Genomic DNA, 17,069 nt, shown 5'->3' with positions numbered 1-17,069 from the left:
CCAGTTCTCAGGGAAAGTGGAATCGGCTGGCATTGCCCAGCCTGATTTGTGAGGCTGGGCCCCAGGAGTCCAAAAAAAAAAAAAAAAAAAAAGCCAGCGTGCTGCCTCCTTGCTCTGAGGGGGCTCTCCCCCCGTGAGGTGCTCGCCCCTATCTGCCATGCAAAACGAGGGAGCGTTATGAAGGAATCCGTCTTGTAAAGCCATTGGTCCTGGTCATCAGCCGCTACCCAATGCTTTCGCGATGCTGCCGCTGATCTATTTGGGAAGTTGGCTGGCTGGCGAGGCAGAGCCTCTCCTCAAAGGCTGGCTCCCACGGAAAATATGCTCAGTGCAGCCGCGTGTGTGAATGCAAACGCCGCCAGGCGCTTCTTCTAGTCGGGCAAGATGCAGCCGAGAACTCCGCTCGCCCTGTGCGTTCTGCTGTCCCAGGTAGGGAACGCGAGCCGCTGGCAGCGCGCTCCGCACCTGCTTTCTGCATTCGGATCGCCCTGCTTGGCGATGGCCAGGAGCGATCTGAGGGTCGCGGGGCTCCTGGCGCGGCCGTACAGACAGACCTGGCTCGCTCAGATGCGAGGTCACCCCCAGCTCCGATCCTAGAGGGGCCTGGCTCCCCATGCCGGCTATTCTCAGTGTGTGTGTGTGTGCGTGTGTGTGTGTGTGTGTGTGTGTGTGTGTGTGTGTGTGTGTACGCTCGTTCCGGGGAGGACAGAGCCTTTTTGCAAGCAGGGGCGACATCCTGGCTGACATCAAGTGTGGTAACTTTGGTTCGCCTCCTCTAGAATCTCGTGTATCGGATACACACTCCTTTCGAGGCGACTCCTGGGCGTTGTGCTTGCCCCCTTAGCCCAGCGTCTTAGCCGGGGAAGAGCCGTTGCGTTTGGGATCGCGAGCTGCCGGGCTGCGGGGCTGCCGGGCTGGGAGAGGCCAGAGCTGGCATCACTGACTTCCCAGGGCGCTCGTCCTCTCTTCGCCCAGCCCGGCTGGCGAGCTGCAAGGCGCCTCCCGCCAGCGGATCTCCACAGCCCGGCTGCTGCTGTCGTTCAAAGCACAGGCGCCCGCCGCTCCCGCATTGGGGTCTTTTGGCTCTCCAGCCCCAGGCTCAGAAGGGCCTTAGCGCGGTCCCCTCTCCAGAGTGCAGGCCCAGTACCCCAGCTCCTTGGGCCCCCATTGTCCAGCCAGCTGGAGCTCCTGCCCGAGCCAGGCTGCAACCTCTGTTGTCTTCCCCGGGCGGGTGGCGCTGAGCATAAGGAAAAAGTTCAAGCCTCCCTACCAGGCTGCAGCTGCTGGGTAACCCTCCAGATCGCTGCGGTGCCAGGGCAGGGCTGGCAGAGCGGGAGAGGCGTGCCGGGGTCTCTTCTCAGCCGGGCTGAAGCTCTGAAGCTCGGAGATCCCTGGAAGTTTGGGTGTAGGATAGCAATGCTTGGGGGACATAGTAGAGACATTGGAGGCTAAGGGGGCACGCCCAGCACTCCCTCGGGGACTGAAGCTCCAGAGAACATACTGACTCAGTCCCTCCTTGTCCTTTTTGGCACCCTCTGGAACCCAGAGCTGGCAGCCTACAAGTGGGTAAGAGCAGAAGCGTAGGGCCATGCAGAGGGGAGTGGAGGAGAGAGGGAATGCCTGAGGCATAGGTGTTGAGTTTCTGGCCAGGATTCTTGGGTGCCAGAAGAAAAGGCACATGGTTGAGCACGAAGTGGGAAAGAGGAAAGGAAGTCAGGGTTGTATAGGTAGCCTTCTAAGGGGAGATGCCTGCTGGAGAGGAGCTAGCATCCCAGAAATGCAATGACCATAGAAACGACTCAAGGGTGGTGTGTGTGTGTGTGTGTGTGTGTGTGTGTGTGTGTGTGTGTGTGTGTCTGAGACCCTGCCAGGACCCTGAGTAAGGGTAAGATGCTAACTGCTGGCCAGGCTCTCCTGTCGTCCTGACTTCTGGCATCTTCAGTGGACACACAGCCCAGGGGTCCACATAGTTGCTCCTTTCCTACCAGGAATTTGCTTGCTGGTTCTCTAGGGGTCCTGCTCTGAATACTATGCTTGCTTTTGAATCAGCTTTCCACATCTCTAGGGCTCTAACTATCCCTAAGGTAGTAGGTTTTATGTCTCCCAATTAGCAAGGTGGGGAAGAGCATACCTAGATGGAAAGATCCAGGTAGATCCTTCCTGCCCTCTGCTGCTAGTATAGCCACCGTGGGCGAGTGCTTCACCCTATTTGAGTTCCCAGGTTCTCCACAGTCAAAAGAATTCATTGCTATCAGCGCTTAGAACTGCTAGGCTGCTGGGTGGACAAGGCTGCATGCAACAGGCAGCCCTAGGCAATGTGTTAGCATCTGGGGCATGGACTGCTGCCTTACCCAGGACTTTCATAGTTTTCCTGTCTTCCTGTTTCTCCTTCAGTGTGATTCCAGGGCTCATCCAAACTGATGTTTTCTGTGAGCAAAGCAGACTGTGGGAGAGCTTGGGAAAGCCTCCGGGGCTGGGGCTAGGGGCTTCAAACGGGGTGCCTCTGCAAAGCAACTGGTGTGTCTCCTCTTGTAGGGCAGGCTGGCACAGTGGGCTTTGAAAGCACACTTGGTTGCTTCTGAACTGGAAATAAGTGGCCAGCCCTGCAGGGCTTATTTCTCTCTTTGATTGGCATGCATAATCAGAGCACGGATCTGCTTTAGGACGGTAACTGATGTTCTCCTGGAAGTGATACCTGGAGGGGAAATAGTCTCTATGCATGCAAGGTGCAATTGAGTTCACCAGCATTCACCAGCAAGGGGTTTAAGTGCAGGGGTTCTTTGTGTCATCCAGAAAAGTGGGTGTGTGCATGCGGGTTGGGGGGTGTCTCGGAGGCTTTGAGTCAACAAGCCTAACCCAAACTTTCCTGAGGCAGAAAGAAAACAGAAGAAAGGGGAAAACAATGGGATAGAGCAAATTAGTCACTGCCCTGCCGAGCTAGGGCAAGCCCGTGTGTGTTTTTCCACACACTCATACATACAGCAGGCACTGGGCCCAGCTTGGAAGCTATCAGCCTCTGGCTGCTCATTGGCAGACTTGCCACTTTCCAAATTTGGAAGGGTTGGGGGTGGGAGGCTTCTAAACAATAATGGCTGGAAGACCTCTCTTTTCTCCTGAGATGTTCTGGGAAAAACTGTTCTGGAAGTATCGGCTGGAATTTGGCTACTGTTATGAATGTGCAACAAATGAACACCGAAGTGTGAGTTAGAAATTCCACTGTCGATGGGATTGCCCACTCCCATGAGGCAGCACGTCCACCCAGCCCAGCTTCTCACCATGCATGAGCAATCCCCCAAGAATTACTTTCTAGGGAGTGGCTCAGGTCTGGAGAGCTGTCCCTCCAGAGTGCCCGAAAGAATTCCATGGAATTCTGTGTGGCGGTTGGCTTAAAGTGGAAAGTTCTTTCTGAGAGTGAGCATTTTGCCTTTTAGGACATCAAGGGAGTCTCCACATCTTCTCATGTGGCCGCCACTCTGCCTGCTCTATTTTAAGACCCTGGTCCATGTGCAAAGCCTTTCCCATGAGGGCAGGGACTCAGAGTCTGAGAGGGCACCCCTAGCCTGGTGACTTCCACTTGTGGCAGCCTGCACTACTTCAGAAGTTCCAGGGAAACATGGGGGAAGAGAAAGGGTTCACAGTGGTGACAGTTCCCATGTCTAAACATCATTATAAATATTTTTAGCAAATCCCAAAATAGTTTTGATACACTACTAGGCTGAGTATGTGACCTGGATTTGTGTAATTCCACCGAGTTACTGGAAGCCTCCAAGGTCCTCTCAGCAGATCTTCCCTTTTCTGTCTCCTCCCTTCTTCCCTTTTTGTGTCTTGAAATCTCCTAAATAAAATCTATTTCCTTCTAGAAGAATCCTCCATGTGTTAGCATGAAATCACCCACCAAAAAATCATGCCAACCATGCTGCTTTCTTCCAGTACTAGGACTTGGCTGTAACAAGTGACTGGCCACCTGAAGTTAACTCTCTAGATGAAGGGAGAGCTCAGGTCTTGAGAATCTCACCTTTCCTTTCTGTCGAAAACCACAGCTACTCAAGAGCCCAGATAACTTCTATTTCGTGGAAGGCAAGGAAAAGACTAAGCTACGCTTTCAGTTCCTACCTGATGACAGGCATATTATCTTAACAGCCCCAAATCGTTCTGTGGTTGCGTGTGTGTGCACACATGCCCATCTTTGTATGTTTTGATCTTGTTTTGTACCTGATGAAAATTTTCTCCAGAAGGGGGCTCCATCCACAGCCTTACAAAATTCTCAGCCTGCAGCTCTTATTCTGGAGAATTCTGCTGAAGCGAAACAGGTCCATCAAAACGAAACTCTTTCTATTCTAGATTTTCGACTACACACTGTCCTGGATGGGAGGGTCTATCGTTTCCCAGTGTCTTTCCATCCTTCTCTTCCCCTTTCTCCTTTTTGCTGTGTTCCTGTATTCTGTCTTTACTCTTCTACCCTGGGTCCCTGGAGGGTGAGCGCAGGAACAATTTTCAAAGGACTTTGTGGACAATGCAGTATGGACTAGGAGGAAGTTTGGACATTTCCTGGTGTTTTGATTGCAGTTGGACCTGGCTTTATTTTTTAGGCAGCAGAGGCAGGAACCATTCTGCCTGGGAAGGAAGATAATTTTTCTCCAAGACACACCTACCAAAGGAGTGAACCCCTCAGTCACAGCTTGTGCTCCAGCACCTCCTGAAAAGGAGAGGGAAATATTCGTCTGTCATCCAATCACAATGGTCAGTCCAGTAGAATCAAATCAAATAGCCAGAGGCTTGGGCCACCCTTCCATTTAGCTGTCAGCAAGGTGTCCAGACGCCCTGGAAAATCTGGCCTCTTGAGGGATGCTGCCAACACAATTCCCTATGGCCTGTCTCCTCTGACACCAGAGATACAGGACGGTGGCTGTATTCTGGGGTTAAGGATGAGAGTCATCTTTCTCTCCTGGGTTAAGGCTAATGTGGAGAAATACCATCTCAGACTTGTTCCCACCTAGCCAGAGCCCCGTGGGAGAGGTGGACTGGGGGTTAGCAATTGAACCTCATGTCATCTGTCTGCTTGATGGGATCTATCCCAACTCTTCAACCCCAGCTTCTCGACAGGGATTCAGACTGGCAACTGCCGGTCAACTTAAACCCATGAAGGTAACTGGTGGCCCAAATCTTTTAAAATTCATGACATCAATACATTTAAAAGACAATCCAGATTTCCTGCATTTCTTGAAAGCTCATAGGCCCTGGCTATTTAAGCTCTTTCCACGCCATGCTGGTTGGTTGCTCCTGCCCCCTTCAGGCAGAACCTACTTTGCATTTGGCCATAATCCTCCCCAACTCCTCCTGGAAGCCATGCACTCACTATAGGAACTGTCTACTTGACCCTATAGCTGACTGATCCTGCTGTTCTAAACCGAGGCCCAATCAAACCCATGTGGGTAACTTCTTAGCAATATGCTACTTTAAAAAGAAGTTTCCTAGGACTGGGATATTGGCCCTGTGGGTAAGGGTGCTTGTTGTACAAGCAGGAGGACTTGAGTTAAAATTCCCCAAACCAAATGTAACCCCAGCACTGTGAGGGGTTGGGGCAGGGCAATCACTAGGGCTTGGTGACCGCCAGCCTAGCTCCAGATTCAGCAAGGAAGTCTGTCTCAGGGAATAAGGTGTAGAGTGGTAGAACAGCACACCCTAGATCTCCTCTGGCATCTGAACATGGGCACACAAACATGTGCACCCCACACATGAGCACACATACCATATATTCACTTAATAATAGTGACACACAGTAATAATGATGATGGAAGGGAGGAGCAGGTGACTTTGGGGTCCCTGTGATGAAATGCAGATGTGTGTTTTGGAACCAAGACAACCCCTCCTCCCCAAGGACATCATTGCCAGTGCTGTTGAGGACGAACAACACCCAGACCATTGCTCCGCTCACAGCTCACAGTAACGACATGAGGACAAGCAGCACCCTGCAGCCCTGAGTCCCTGTGAACCCTGATATGTTAGAGATATGATATGTTATGTGAACTCTGGTATGTTATACCCTCAACATCAAGATGTCCCAGCAGCCAGGGGGCAGGAGTAGAAAGCTGAGAATTCACAGTCTCAACCACAAACACGAAGCCCCAAGCAAACTGGAAGTGTGGCAAGACTATGAACTGAACCCGCCCCCAGTGACATACTTCCTTCAGCAAGGCTGCGTTCACTCCCAGGACAGTGCCATCAACTAGGAGCCAAGTGTTCAAATACCTGAGCCAGTGAAGGATATTTCTCATTATCTTTGAGGTTCATTATCTCAACCTCCATGTGGGCTGCCACGAAGCTGCTGTGATATTCTGTGTCTGTTTTGAACAGCGGATTGGCCCTGCACACAGTGTCAGCGTCGTGGCTGAGGTTCTCTGGCTCCATAAACACTACAGTAACCTGTGTGTCTCATCCCACCATAGTGGGTAGGCCTCTGAGGACTTTTGCTTGCCATAGCTACAGGACCCCCCCCCCCCAAACAAGGTTAAATATAACTACACATTCTAGAAGTAAAGTGATTTTTTTCCCCACTGCCAGCCAAAGTCAAGTTCTTGAAAATTAACATTAGCAATAGGCATGTTTTGGCATGTCACGTCTAATTTCAAAGACACCAGCCAGTGTCACCGATCTGCTGCAGAGGCACAAAGACCCTGTGTCTCCCAGCTGAATACAGGCTGGACTGGGTGGAGGGCAGAAGTCCTGACACATGCCCAGGCAGGGCCGGAAATGAGCTCAGCCTCCTGCAGAGCCTGGAGGCCTGCAATGGAATGCAGCAGCCTTCATCATCCCTGCCTCTTGGTCCCCCAGGCTGCTGCTGTTGCTTCCCTCCCAGGTGGCAGAGAACCATGTGTGTCCTGTGATACAAGACAGAAATGGTAGCTGTGCACTCAGGAAGCATGTGCTTCTGGGAGAATCTCTCTGTCCCTCTCCAGAGAGTGTCTGGACATTGCGGTAGAACCCATAGCTGTGATGGGCTGGGTAGGCTCACTCTCAACTGCCAGGAGCTATGGGCATTTAGGGACATCTGACTCAGAGGTGACAAGTTATAGCCTGTGGGCTGGTTCCTGCCTGAAGCCTGTTTTTATAAATAGTTCATTTGGATCGAAGCCACACCTATTCGTTTATAGAATTGTTATGATGGCTTTTGTGCTTTAACAACAGAGTTAAGACTGCCTGGCCCCCAATGCCATCTGTCTCTATCAAAAAAATCATCTGCCCCTTAGTTTAACTCAAAATTACAGGCAAAGTGGGTACATAGAGACTTTCTAAAGGGGTGTGGTGAGGGTTTCAGTCATCAGGCATTCTCCATCCCAGGTCCCAGGCCCGAAGTAAATTGACCTTAGAATTCACTTCGGACTAGTGCGCCCACAAATACCTAAGATTTCTGTACAGGCCCACTGTGCTCCATGTAACACTGGTGTATTTAGGGTCCTGTTGCTAATATGGCAGATTCAGTTTCTGTTCTCTTGGGGCTCTGCTTGGTAGGGGGGATCGATATCAATTAATGAATAATTGAAAAGCGAGACAACCACGGTGAAGGAAGGCAACACGGTTGTGTGAGGCCGTGCCACCACACATCTTGTGCTTGTCTGGGTTTTTTTTAATCTTTCTCCTCTACTGAAATATCCATCCCATGATGGCACATGCTATTGTGATCTGATTCATCCAAGTCTGTGTCCCTGTGGCTCACAACAGTGCCCAGCATAGGGTAGGCACTCGGCAAACATGGATGGATGAACAGATGGACAATGGAAATAAAAAAGGCAAGGCGTGAGACCTAGATAAAGGTTCTGGGAGGCTTCTCTGGCAGCCTTATGCTGGATCTCAAAGCTTCAGGAAGAAGTCGGTTGATGAAGCCCTGGAGAGGAGAGGCATGGGAGAGGCATTCTAGGAAGAAGGCACAGACTGGCTGAAGTCTCTGTGCAGAAGGGGACAGTCCAGTATGGACAGTGGTCTGGGGTGTGGCCAGGAGGTGGCAAGCCCTTGGGCCTGTGTTGGTCGCTTCAAGAGTTTTAATGTTTGTTTCCAAGTGATAGGTAGCCATGAAGTTCACAAGGGGAGGGTGTAGAGGAACATGGTTCAATTTCCACTTTTAGAAGGTCACCCAACTTCAGTGCAGAAAATGTCTGGAGTAGGATATGGCTTCAAGAAGACACCATGGGCCTGAGCTCATGGAGTGGAGACATCCAGAAGAGAGGTGACAGGACACGTAAGAAAAGCAGATGAAGGCATTTGTGGAGAGACTTGCAGGATATAGGGGTGGCTGGGTTAGAGATGTCAGACTAGGGCTGAGGGGAAGGGATCCTGCTTCAGTTCTGACATTTCTAACGGGAACTTGTCACTCAAAGAGGAACATAGGTGCTCGATATTAGCTGAGCACCTACATGTATGTCAGGGCAGAGGTGCTAGCCAGACTATGCATGCTTAGAGGGCCATCTGAACCCCATTATATGGGTGATCCCAAACCCTGTCTATGCCTGCATTGGGGATGGGCACCATGGGGGCCTGGATATGTCCTTGATTAGAGCGACCTGGGTGAAGCCTCTACAATTAACCAATCTCTGAGACTTTTCATGCAAAAGATATTTGAGAGGAGCCTTGCCAAGCCTTTTAATGGTTTTGTGAACATTCAATCAGCAGCACTAGAAATATTTCTAACATGAAGCAAATAATGATCTACCACTTTCAGAGTCATTCGGCGAATGCTAACAAGCCTTTCCTCCAGAGTGCAGTGTGTTGTCAGTGACTTCCATGCTCTGAGCACGGGATAAGAATATCCAACTGGGTGCCAGGCAATGGAGCTTTGCTAAGTGCCTAACAACAGGCTCGCGCTCTCTCTCTCTCTCTCTCTCTCTCTCTCTCTCTCTCTCTCTCTCTCTCTCTCTCACACACACACACACACACACACACACACACACACACACACACACCCCTAAACCATGTAGTTTGCACTATCTGACCACTTCTGTGGTGTAAATACTCCCACTGTGGGTGGTTTCCATCTGCCAACCTGTAAGTTCCCTAAAACATTCGCAGTGGGTATCTTGAAAGTTGTTATTAACTGGCTCCCACACACCGTGAACTTGGAAGCTATTTCAAGCCCTCATTTCATTCACAATGTGACCTTCAGCAGAGGAGACTCAGTGATCTCATCTGTCAAATGGACCAGCTTCTCATGAGAATCAAACTGAGAAAAGGGAAAGATGGGTGTGGTGGTGTGAGAGACCCTGTTTTAGAGACAAACAACAATCTTAGGTGAGCCAGGCAGGGTGGCACATGTCTCTAATCCTAGCACCCAGGAAGCAGAGGCAAGTAGCTCTCTGTAAGTTCAAGGCCAACGTGGCCTACATAGTAAGGGTCAGGTCAGCCAGGACTGCCTGATGAGACCCTGTCTCAAAACAAATCAGAACCCCCAAAGAATCCCAAGGTGGATGTTACCTAGGGAAAGGCGTTCCAGTTTGTCCTCTGGCTTCTACAAGTATATACACATGTACATGAACGTACACGAACAGGCACTTATGTGTTCACCTTCACACACAAATACGTACATACATGGATCTGGAGATGCCGGGAGGCCTGATGAGTTGTGAAGATTTTATAGGTTGCTTAAGGTCATGATCATTGGCAAGGAAACAGCCCCTCCCCCACCACACATATACATCTTCTTAATACGGGATTCCGCTGCTGTGCCCCAGGCCCCTGTGAAAGCCCTGGGTAAGTTCTCAGAGCAGCTTTAAGACAGGTTTTAATTTAGCTCTCATTGGCGATTAGGGCTCTGTAACCCGGAAGGCTTTCTTGGTGTTCAAATGTACACTGGTGTCAGCACAGCATCTTCGTTCGATGGAGATACAAGCTTGGATGCAAAGGACTCATCTGGAAGTTGACCCAAGGGCTCAGAAGTGAATGAGTGAAGACAGAGAGACATGGGAGAAGGGATGCACTGAACCAATGATGCCTGTGTCACTGATCAAATACCGTCATGGGAAATGGGCTCGTGGTTGCTGGAGGCCCCCACAAGGAAACTGTAAAATTTCTGAACCATCCGCCTGAAAGACAGGCAGCTAGAGATCACCTGTGCCCACCTTCTGCTAGTGCCCTGCTACCACTCACTCCTCTGCACTTTCTCTGTTGAGCCTTTGCTGGTGTGGTAAAGCATCCATGGTTTTGTGGGTTCCCGGGCAGAGGAATGGAGAGGCATGCAGGTATTTGACCTGGCATGAGTATGTGGCATCCCACTCACTATTGTCAGGAGTTCCTGGAATCTCCCTCCACACATAGAGCCAATGATGGAAGAATGGACTGTGGTAATGGACAGTCCTTTTAACTTTTTATTTGTTTATTTGTTTGTTTATTTATTTATTTACTTTTCTTGTTGTGAGTGTGTATACGTGTTTACATGGGAGTGGGGACATGTGCACAAATGTGTGTGCATGCATTGTTTGTATGAGTACACATGTGTATGGGAACACGTGTGTGCATGTAGATGCCCAAAGTAGAACATAGCACCACTACTTTTAGATAATGTCTTCTTTGATAACTCTCCCCTTTATTTATTGAGGTAGGATCCCCTCCTGATGTCAGAATTCACCAAGTCTGGCTCATCTAGCTTGCAAGCTTGTCCTGGGGACCCCATCTCTGCCTCCTGAGTACAGGGATTACAGGAGGCCCCCGTGCCTGCTTGGTTTTATGTGAGTTCTGGGGATCCGAATTCTGGCCCTCATGTTGAGCTTTATCAGCTGAACCATCTCCTCATATGCTGGGCATTCTTTTGAGCCTTCTGATTTGGGGTGAGCACACATCTCTAGATACTCTCTTTCCCACTAGATGGTCACACTCTGCTAATGCCCCGGGTTGCTACCTTAACCTTGCCTTTGAGATAGAACATAGCCCCACTACTTTTAGATAATTAACAAGGAAGCAAACTGAGGTGAGAAGAGTGGACTGTGGCTGTCTGGAGGACAGCACATGGGAGAAAAGTAAAGCATCTGAAAGAAATGGCCCTCACGCATTCAGTAAGTCATGGCTAACAGGCATCTGCTAAGTGTGCAGCACCCTTCAAGACACCGGGAATGCCCAAGTGAGTAAGGTAGACCAGATGCCTCCTGGCGAGCACTCAGTGATACAGATGAGCAGGGGGACATATGTTGTCCATCAGGTAGCAACGAGTGCTATGAAATATGACAAAGCAGACAAGGGATTGGCAGGGAGAGAGGCTGCAGCTACTTACTGCCTTTCTGTTGGGGGCCGGATAACAGATTACTCTATCCCTGTTTTCTTAACCCCGTTGTTCTGCCACTCCCTGACCCCTGTGGTCCTGTGGTTTGCTTTCAAAGTGATGCTGTGAGTTTGTGGAGAACAGAAATGGTGCTTGGTGGGTGGGTGTTGAACAACTGGAGTCAGCTGCAGCCTCCCATCCAGCTCTGGACTGTGTGTTGCTTGGTGGAATTCATCTAGAGAGATTCCACTTTGTTATTGTTGATTTAATTCATCTGGAATAATTCTAAATTGGTATTGCTGACATACAATGGAGCTGAATTTTACTCAGAGGTTGGGTTGTAAAGTCAGGGTTTAAAGCAAACACAGAGTTGTCATTAACCTTGAAATCTTTGAAGTTGCCCATTAAAGTGCAGTATGCGTGGTTTTGTGTATGCAAGCCTGTGCCGTAATCAATATAGAAAAATGTATAATGCATGCGGCCATGTACAGTGCATAACAAAGAATACAGGCAAGATATAATTTCACAACACTTAATTGCAGTGGTTACATTGTTCTTTTCCCTTCTGTCTTTTTTTTTTTCCTGGTAAAAGAACTAGATTTGTGATAGTTAAATGTGTGTATGATGAGACTCCTTGCACCCCTTTAAGCTGGGCTCCTAATCATACATTCCTCACCTGGCTAGGAAGTGGGAAGGGCCAAAGGTATTTCCTCTTGTGTGTGCTACCTCATTTTTATCTCTTATTTCAGCCCGGTGCTTCAGGGCAGGAGAGCTGCAAATGCAGACATAACACTAGCCAAAGTTGTGGCTGTCTGTGTGGTGTTGACTCTGAGTGAGGCCCCCTTGGGTGTGCAGTACTGACTGTAAGTGACGTGACCTCCATGGGAGGGCTTGGCTATGAGTGATGCCCTCTCTGGAGCTTTGAATGTAGCAGCTCACCTAGTCATGTAATGAAGAATCCGCTCTGATCCCATTGCCCATGTGGGGAAGGTCCTGGAGGCCCGATAAAGGTCACACAGCTTTAGGGTGGAGATTCAAACTCAGTTTCAAACCCAAAAGGTCACATGCTGTATGAGTCTATACAATGGAAGGAACTATTCTGGGCAGACAAACCCATGGAAACAGAAAACATATTAGTGGTTGCCTAGGGCTTGGGAGGGGTAGGAAGGAGGGACTCTAAATGGAAAAGGAGTTTCTTTGGGATGCTAGGAATGTTTTAAAATGGGATAGTAGTGCCTATCAGCACCTGCTGTTGCTATGAACATATTATCTAAACCCTCAGCAATGTGTATTTTGACAAGGTGCAATTCATGTTATTTTAATTGTGTCTCAATAAAACCAAAGTGTGATTAGACAGAAAACCAGGCAACTTTGGGTCAGGGCAGCCCAGACTCAGGGCTCCAGGTCCTTGGTGCCTGCACACAGGACCTTTCCTGCAGGCACTCACCATGAATGGTGTAGTGATTTGAAAGAAAATGACCCCTAAAGGCAGTGGCACTATTAGGAGGTATGGCCTTGTTGAAGTAGGTGTGGCCTTGTTGGAGGAAGTGTGTCATGGTGAGGGAAGGCTTTGAGGTCTTTTTTGCTCAATCTTCACTCAGTGTGACACAGAGTCCACTTCCTGTTGCCTTCTGATCAAGATGTAGCCAGTACCATGTCTGCCTGCATGCCACCATGTTCTCTGACATGATGATAATGGACTAAACCTCTGAAACTGTAAGTTATCACCTCTCAATGAACTGTTTTCCTTTATAAGAGTTGCCATGGTCATGGTATCTCTTCACAGCAACAGAAACCTTAAGTAAGACAAATGGTCCCACTACACCTTACTTCCATGAACTTGGCTGCAGCACAGGTATTAGTTACCCTTTCTCATTGCTGTGACCAAGGACCTGGTAAGAAGCAACGTCAGGAGGGAAGGGATTATTTCGACTCAGTTTACAGGCACAGTCTGTTATGGAGAGGAAGGCATGGTGGCAGGAGCATGAGGCAGCTGGTCTCATTGCATCCACAGTCAGGAAGCAGAGAGAGATGAACACAGGGATTCCACATGCTGTCTCCCTTTGGCTTGGTACTGGACCCCAGTCCAGCCATAAAGCAGTGCTACTCACCTTCAGGGTGGGCCTGGCCTCTCCATTTGAACCTTTCTGTAAACACCATCCCAGACAGACCCAGCAGTGTTTCCATGGCGATTCTAAATCGAGTTGACCTTGGAAATTCACTGCCACCCACTTCTACGCCCTTCGCTTTAGAGAGACAAGGGTATGAGAGACTTGGTGTGGGCAAGGTCCAGTATCAGGATCAAGAACTTGGTAGCTCAGGCTTACATCTCACTCTGGCTGGCAGCACAGATTTTTCTCAGGCTGGATTCATCCAATTAAAGTCAACTGTGAGGACCAGCGCTGCAGGTAACCAGAGCCCATTAGGAACAAAGTCGGGGCTCTTCACTTTTCTTCTGCTGATTTGTAAAGTGCATTAAGGACCTTCTTCATCTACCTGATTGTTATCCCAGCCCAGGCGCTCTGCTGTAAGGGGCTGGCAGGAAACCTTGAGGCTACCTTGAGAAGTTCCTTACCCCAGGCCGCCCGGAAAGAGTGGGGTGGGGTGAAGGGCTCTAGCAGGCTCAAGCAGGGTAAATACGGTGTCTGCGTTTTGCCCTTTACCCTTCTCCCCCTTTTGCTAAAGACCTTTAGATTACATTCCTAAAGCTAGCCCCCAAGGTCTGTTCCCTTATTTGGCCACTGACTCATTCCTGAGACAAAACACCAAGGTCCAACAATCAAAGTTCATTGTCTGACTAACGTGTCCAATCAGGATTTACCTACTCGCCCTAGCACAGGCTCTGCCCTTCCCCCCTGAAAACCCTCCTGCAGACACAGCCTCTCTTGCTTTTCTTGTTTGCTTGCACTTGCTGCTGCTGCTGCCTTTGTGGCACACACCCCTTCTGCACCCCCACCGCCCCCCAGGGGTAATAAATCTCCTTTGTGCTGAGAATCTGGTGTCTGGGTGTGTCCTGTACCAATTCCAGGTGCCAACCTCCCTTACATAGGAGGCAGGAGGAAGAGAGAGGAGTGAACTTGGTTGACTTGCTAACTGGAATCATGCTCAAGTTGATATCATCTTCTAGAAGGATTCAGGATTTACCCAAATCAGCATGAACCTTGGATGGTTCAGTCAAAGACTCCTACAAACTGGGTAGTGATGGGAAGGGACCTAAGATTTCAGACCTCCTGGGGGTCTTGGGCTGACATCCAGGACTCACCACTTTCCCACCTAAGGACATCACCTCCAACCCGGTAAGGTCCTGTAGTTTCCAGCCGCCCACACTGTGGAGATGACTCTCTTTGCCCTCACAGGTGTGTTAGTTATTTGCATTTTTTTCTATGTTTAAGTACAGAATGACTAAGTCGTTAGCTATGCACTGTGGGACCAGAAAGGGCAGCTAAGGGCTAGTCTCCCAGCCAGGCTCGGGTCAGAATTTGTGTTTATGGCTTTGTCAAAGGCAAAGCTTGGGGGCCGCCTGTGCCTTCCTGGGTCTGTAGCTTTGAGGAACAGGTGGAGTTGGGTTGGGAGCTAACTACCGGAGATGTAAAACCTCATCTGGAGGGCTTGTGATCTAGTCTCCCAGTGTTAGGTGACAGTCTGTTAGCTTTGCCTAGTTCGGTGTGTGTGTGTGTGTGTGTGTGTGTGTGTGTGTGTGTGTGTGTGTCTTCCTCACTGAGCCATCTCTCCAGCCTCTTCCCCTAATGGTTTTTTTGTTTTGTTTTGTTTTGTTTTTAGATTTATTTTATTTTTATTTCATATCTACAGGTGTTTTGCCTGAATGTCTGTCTGTGCACCACATGCATGCCTGGTTCCAATGGAGGCCAGAAGAGGGAGTCAGATCTTTTGGAACTAGAGTTACTGGTGGTTGTTACCTGCTATGTGGATGCTGAGAATCAAACCTGGGTCCTCTGGAAGGGCAACCATCTTAATTGCTGAGCCAACTCTCCAGCTCTTTCTTCCTCCAGTTCTTAGATTTCCCTGTGAATAAGTAAAGCCATGTGAAGGTTTGATTCTGCTCTCATTGACCAGTTCTCTTGGTGCAATACCTTGTAGTGTGCCTTGAAGAGACATTGGGTCCACAAGAGGGTTAATAAGGGTTGTAGAAAATATGGTTGCATTGTTTGTTACTTTGGGAAACTCGGGAGTTGCTCAGGAAGTAAACCAGGTAGAGGTGGATGCTTCTACAAATGGACATTTCTGAGACTTCTGTGTACATTTGAGCTTTTAAAGATGGGCTCCCAAGGGTTGCACCCTCTTCCCAAACCCCTGGGTGTAAGGAAATCTCTCAGGATAGTTCATTACAGCACACACAGTGGCAAGCAAGCTGCCAACATCTTAGATATGGGTCCCTAGAAGGTCTGATCTGTGTCAGCACCTTCAAAATACAGTCTCCAGTCTCAATTGAGCCATGGGAGTGGGCCTAGCACTCTGTGTTTGTGGTCGTTTGAAAACTGGAAGAAGCTTCTAGAATCTCTTTGGGTATTGTGAGCCCATCAGGAAGAACCATTTGGGTGTCATTGTGAATGCCTAGAGATGCTCTTGACATCTGTCATGATTGCTTGCCTGTGAAGTGAGGTCACCAGGAGCAACTGCTCCTTGCAGTACTTTGCAATCAGTGTCTGAGGGAGGAGTAGGGTGTTGCTGACAGGTAGCAAGTAGAAGTCGGAGATGCTCCTCAGCACCCTACGGTAATCAGGAACAGACGTACAACCGTCAATTGATCATTGTGACCCAAATCACAGTCAGCCTTAGGCGTGGATGCACTGACCTAAAAGCACAACTTCCTGTCGAGCAAAAGCAGGGACCCTTCATCTCGTCCCAACCCTGTCATCACTAGGGGCCAGCATCTAAAGCTGGGTCCGTGGAAAGACAGTTGGCAGCAAACTACCGTTTGTGTTTAAGTTTTCAAAGGGCAGTGTGTTCTCTGTAACTCATTCATTTGTGAGGAAACTAGCAAGATGCTATGATGACTATTCCAAAGAGTGTTTGGGAAGCACAGGTCTGACGGCAGAGTGTGAGGGTAAGGGTTCGGAGTTAGGTTGAGAGTGGTTAGTGTGCAATACGATGCCACCTTCAGGGTCTCTGTACTATGGGCTAAAAAATATTTGCATCTCTAGTAGACAAAGTTGACCAGTTGACCTCCCGAAACCTGACATTTGATCAGAGCAAATGAGAGAAGAGCTGAGAACCGAGGCCTCCGCAGAGACTTTGTGCTCGAGCCATGTTCAAATGGGTCTTATTTTCAAGTTTGGGATAATCTTTCTGACATTTCCGACACGTGGAGATAAAGACATGGAAGGCACCTGAGGTCTAAGCAATAGGAAGAGAAGGAGGAAGTTACAGGAGGTCAAATAAGAACATGGGGAAATGGCATTTCTTACCCATTGTAGATGAAGGCTGGACCATTCTGGGTGCTTCTGTTTGGCACTATGAGGTGTTTCTTGTCACTATTCCATCGACAGAGGCAGCCAAGGGGAATGAGGTGTGTCAGTAACAGGTGTGGTTGGAGGGAGGTAAAAACAGTAAGGAGTCAAGTCCACAGTGGGAGGAATAGAAACTAGCCAGAGAAGGAAGGGATAGAGTTTCGAGCTCGAAGGAAACACGAGTCCAGGTTGAAATACTCATAGCATGTTCAGGAGACAATGGAGATAGCTCTGAGAGCTGGTCAATGCAAATGCAGGGTGCAGAAACCGGATCGGTACAATGGAGTGATAGCTATTAATAGTGTGACTATTATTTTAGCCACAAGCCCTTCTGATTGCTGCAGGAAGTGCCTGGCAGGACA

General features: G+C 49.1%; 1 protein-coding gene across 1 annotated transcript in view; it reads left to right on the top strand.

Annotated features, from left to right (window-relative positions):
- The first annotated feature begins 279 nt into the window (after positions 1 to 279).
- Positions 280 to 17,069, top strand: part of Cdh13 (cadherin 13) — a 971,677-nt gene continuing 954,887 nt past the window's right edge. Inside the window, exon 1 of the mRNA XM_059263937.1 lies at positions 280 to 429. Coding sequence (XP_059119920.1) covers positions 385 to 429 — 45 coding nt within the window. The 5' untranslated portion in view covers positions 280 to 384. The remainder of the gene's footprint in view (positions 430 to 17,069) is intronic.

Source organism: Peromyscus eremicus, chromosome 5 (assembly GCF_949786415.1).
Source record: "Peromyscus eremicus chromosome 5, PerEre_H2_v1, whole genome shotgun sequence".
In the NCBI taxonomy this organism is placed as follows: domain Eukaryota; kingdom Metazoa; phylum Chordata; class Mammalia; order Rodentia; family Cricetidae; genus Peromyscus; species Peromyscus eremicus.
This window is presented reverse-complemented; position numbering and strand designations above follow the sequence as displayed.